The sequence below is a fragment of the Fukomys damarensis genome, unplaced genomic scaffold (genome assembly GCF_012274545.1).
Source record: "Fukomys damarensis isolate Sample0158 unplaced genomic scaffold, DMR_v1.0_HiC HiC_scaffold_32, whole genome shotgun sequence".
NCBI classification, from domain to species: Eukaryota; Metazoa; Chordata; class Mammalia; order Rodentia; family Bathyergidae; genus Fukomys; species Fukomys damarensis.
This window is the reverse complement of record NW_022900944.1, coordinates 23849310-23850463: the sequence shown is the minus strand read 5'-3', so window position 1 is coordinate 23850463 and position 1154 is coordinate 23849310. Positions and strand designations below refer to the sequence as shown.

Sequence of the window (1154 nt, the reverse complement as noted above, 5' to 3'; positions counted from 1 at the left end):
AGCCCTCATTTAGAGTGGACCTGTTTAATTTTTGACTTGTCTCAAATTCGTTCACTTTTTCCTTTAAAAACGATTCGTCCTCTTACACACACAATTATGAGGATCTGACACAGACAAGTTTGTCATTAACAACCATGGGTTATTTTGCGCTTACTAAATCAGGCCCTGTTTATAGACACAATCTGCTAATCTCAGTTAATCCTAGCAAATGGCCCACAAAAATTCGCCTGTTGTCCTCTCCCTAATAGGGGTGAGGCACATTTAGGAAAGTGAAATGCCTTGCTTAGAGAAACTGTCTCGCTCATTGTTGAGAGTTCAAAGCCAGGCCACCCAGGGTTGGGGGAGTTGGGGTGTTTCCACCTGTCAGCCTACATTTCTCTACCTTTCAAATCGTTGTACTAGTAGCCGCCTCTGCTGTCTGGCATGATTAACTGAAAACAGCATGGCCTGCGCCAGGTGCTGTGGATCCCCAAAAAGGTGGAGACACGCAAGACTAGTCATCGTTTTCCCGGACGTTCTTGGAGGCCGCGCCGCTCCGCCTCCGGCCGCCAGAGGGCGCTGTGACGCGTCCAGGGTCCGGCGCGTGGTCGCTCTAGCTTCGCCCAGTGAAGTCGCCGTCCCTACCCTGTTCTCGAGCCCGCGCTCCGGCGTCTGCGGTAGCTTTTCCTCCGCGCCGTCCAGCCGCTACCCACTGCCCTCTTGCCGCCCACCATGGCGCTGCTGCACTCCAGCCGCGTCCTTTCCGGGGTCGCCGCCTCCTTCCACCCCGGCCTTGCGGCTGTAGCCTCTGCCAGAGCCAGGTAAGCCAGGGAATACTGAGATGGAACCTGGCCCCTCGGCCTGCTTGGCCAAACAACGGGCGCCTCGGACATTTACCCCTCGGTCTTAAACACACGCACACGCACACACACACACACACACACACACACACACCGCCCTTCTCTGCCATTCCCTCAGTTCCCTGCCCGGTAAGCTAAGAATTGGGCATCCACGCCGCACAGGGACTGACCCTCAGAGCGCCACATCCCTACCCTACCTGCCCCGGGCGCCGTCGGAGAACGAGCTAGTGCAGTCCGAGGAAAGGAAGTGACCCTCCTCGACACCCTGACTCCCTGTCCAGGGGTCGGGGATGCACAGTCGGCGTAAAGGGGGGT

The 1154-nt window shown here is 56.7% G+C and overlaps 1 protein-coding gene across 1 annotated transcript in view; it reads left to right on the top strand.

The window, feature by feature from the left end:
• Positions 1-582: 582 nt before the first annotated feature.
• The window catches only part of Got2 (glutamic-oxaloacetic transaminase 2), a 26604-nt gene continuing 26032 nt past the window's right edge, over positions 583-1154 (top strand). The window contains exon 1 of the mRNA XM_010617168.3: positions 583-800. Coding sequence (XP_010615470.1) covers positions 712-800 — 89 coding nt within the window. The 5' untranslated portion in view covers positions 583-711. The remainder of the gene's footprint in view (positions 801-1154) is intronic.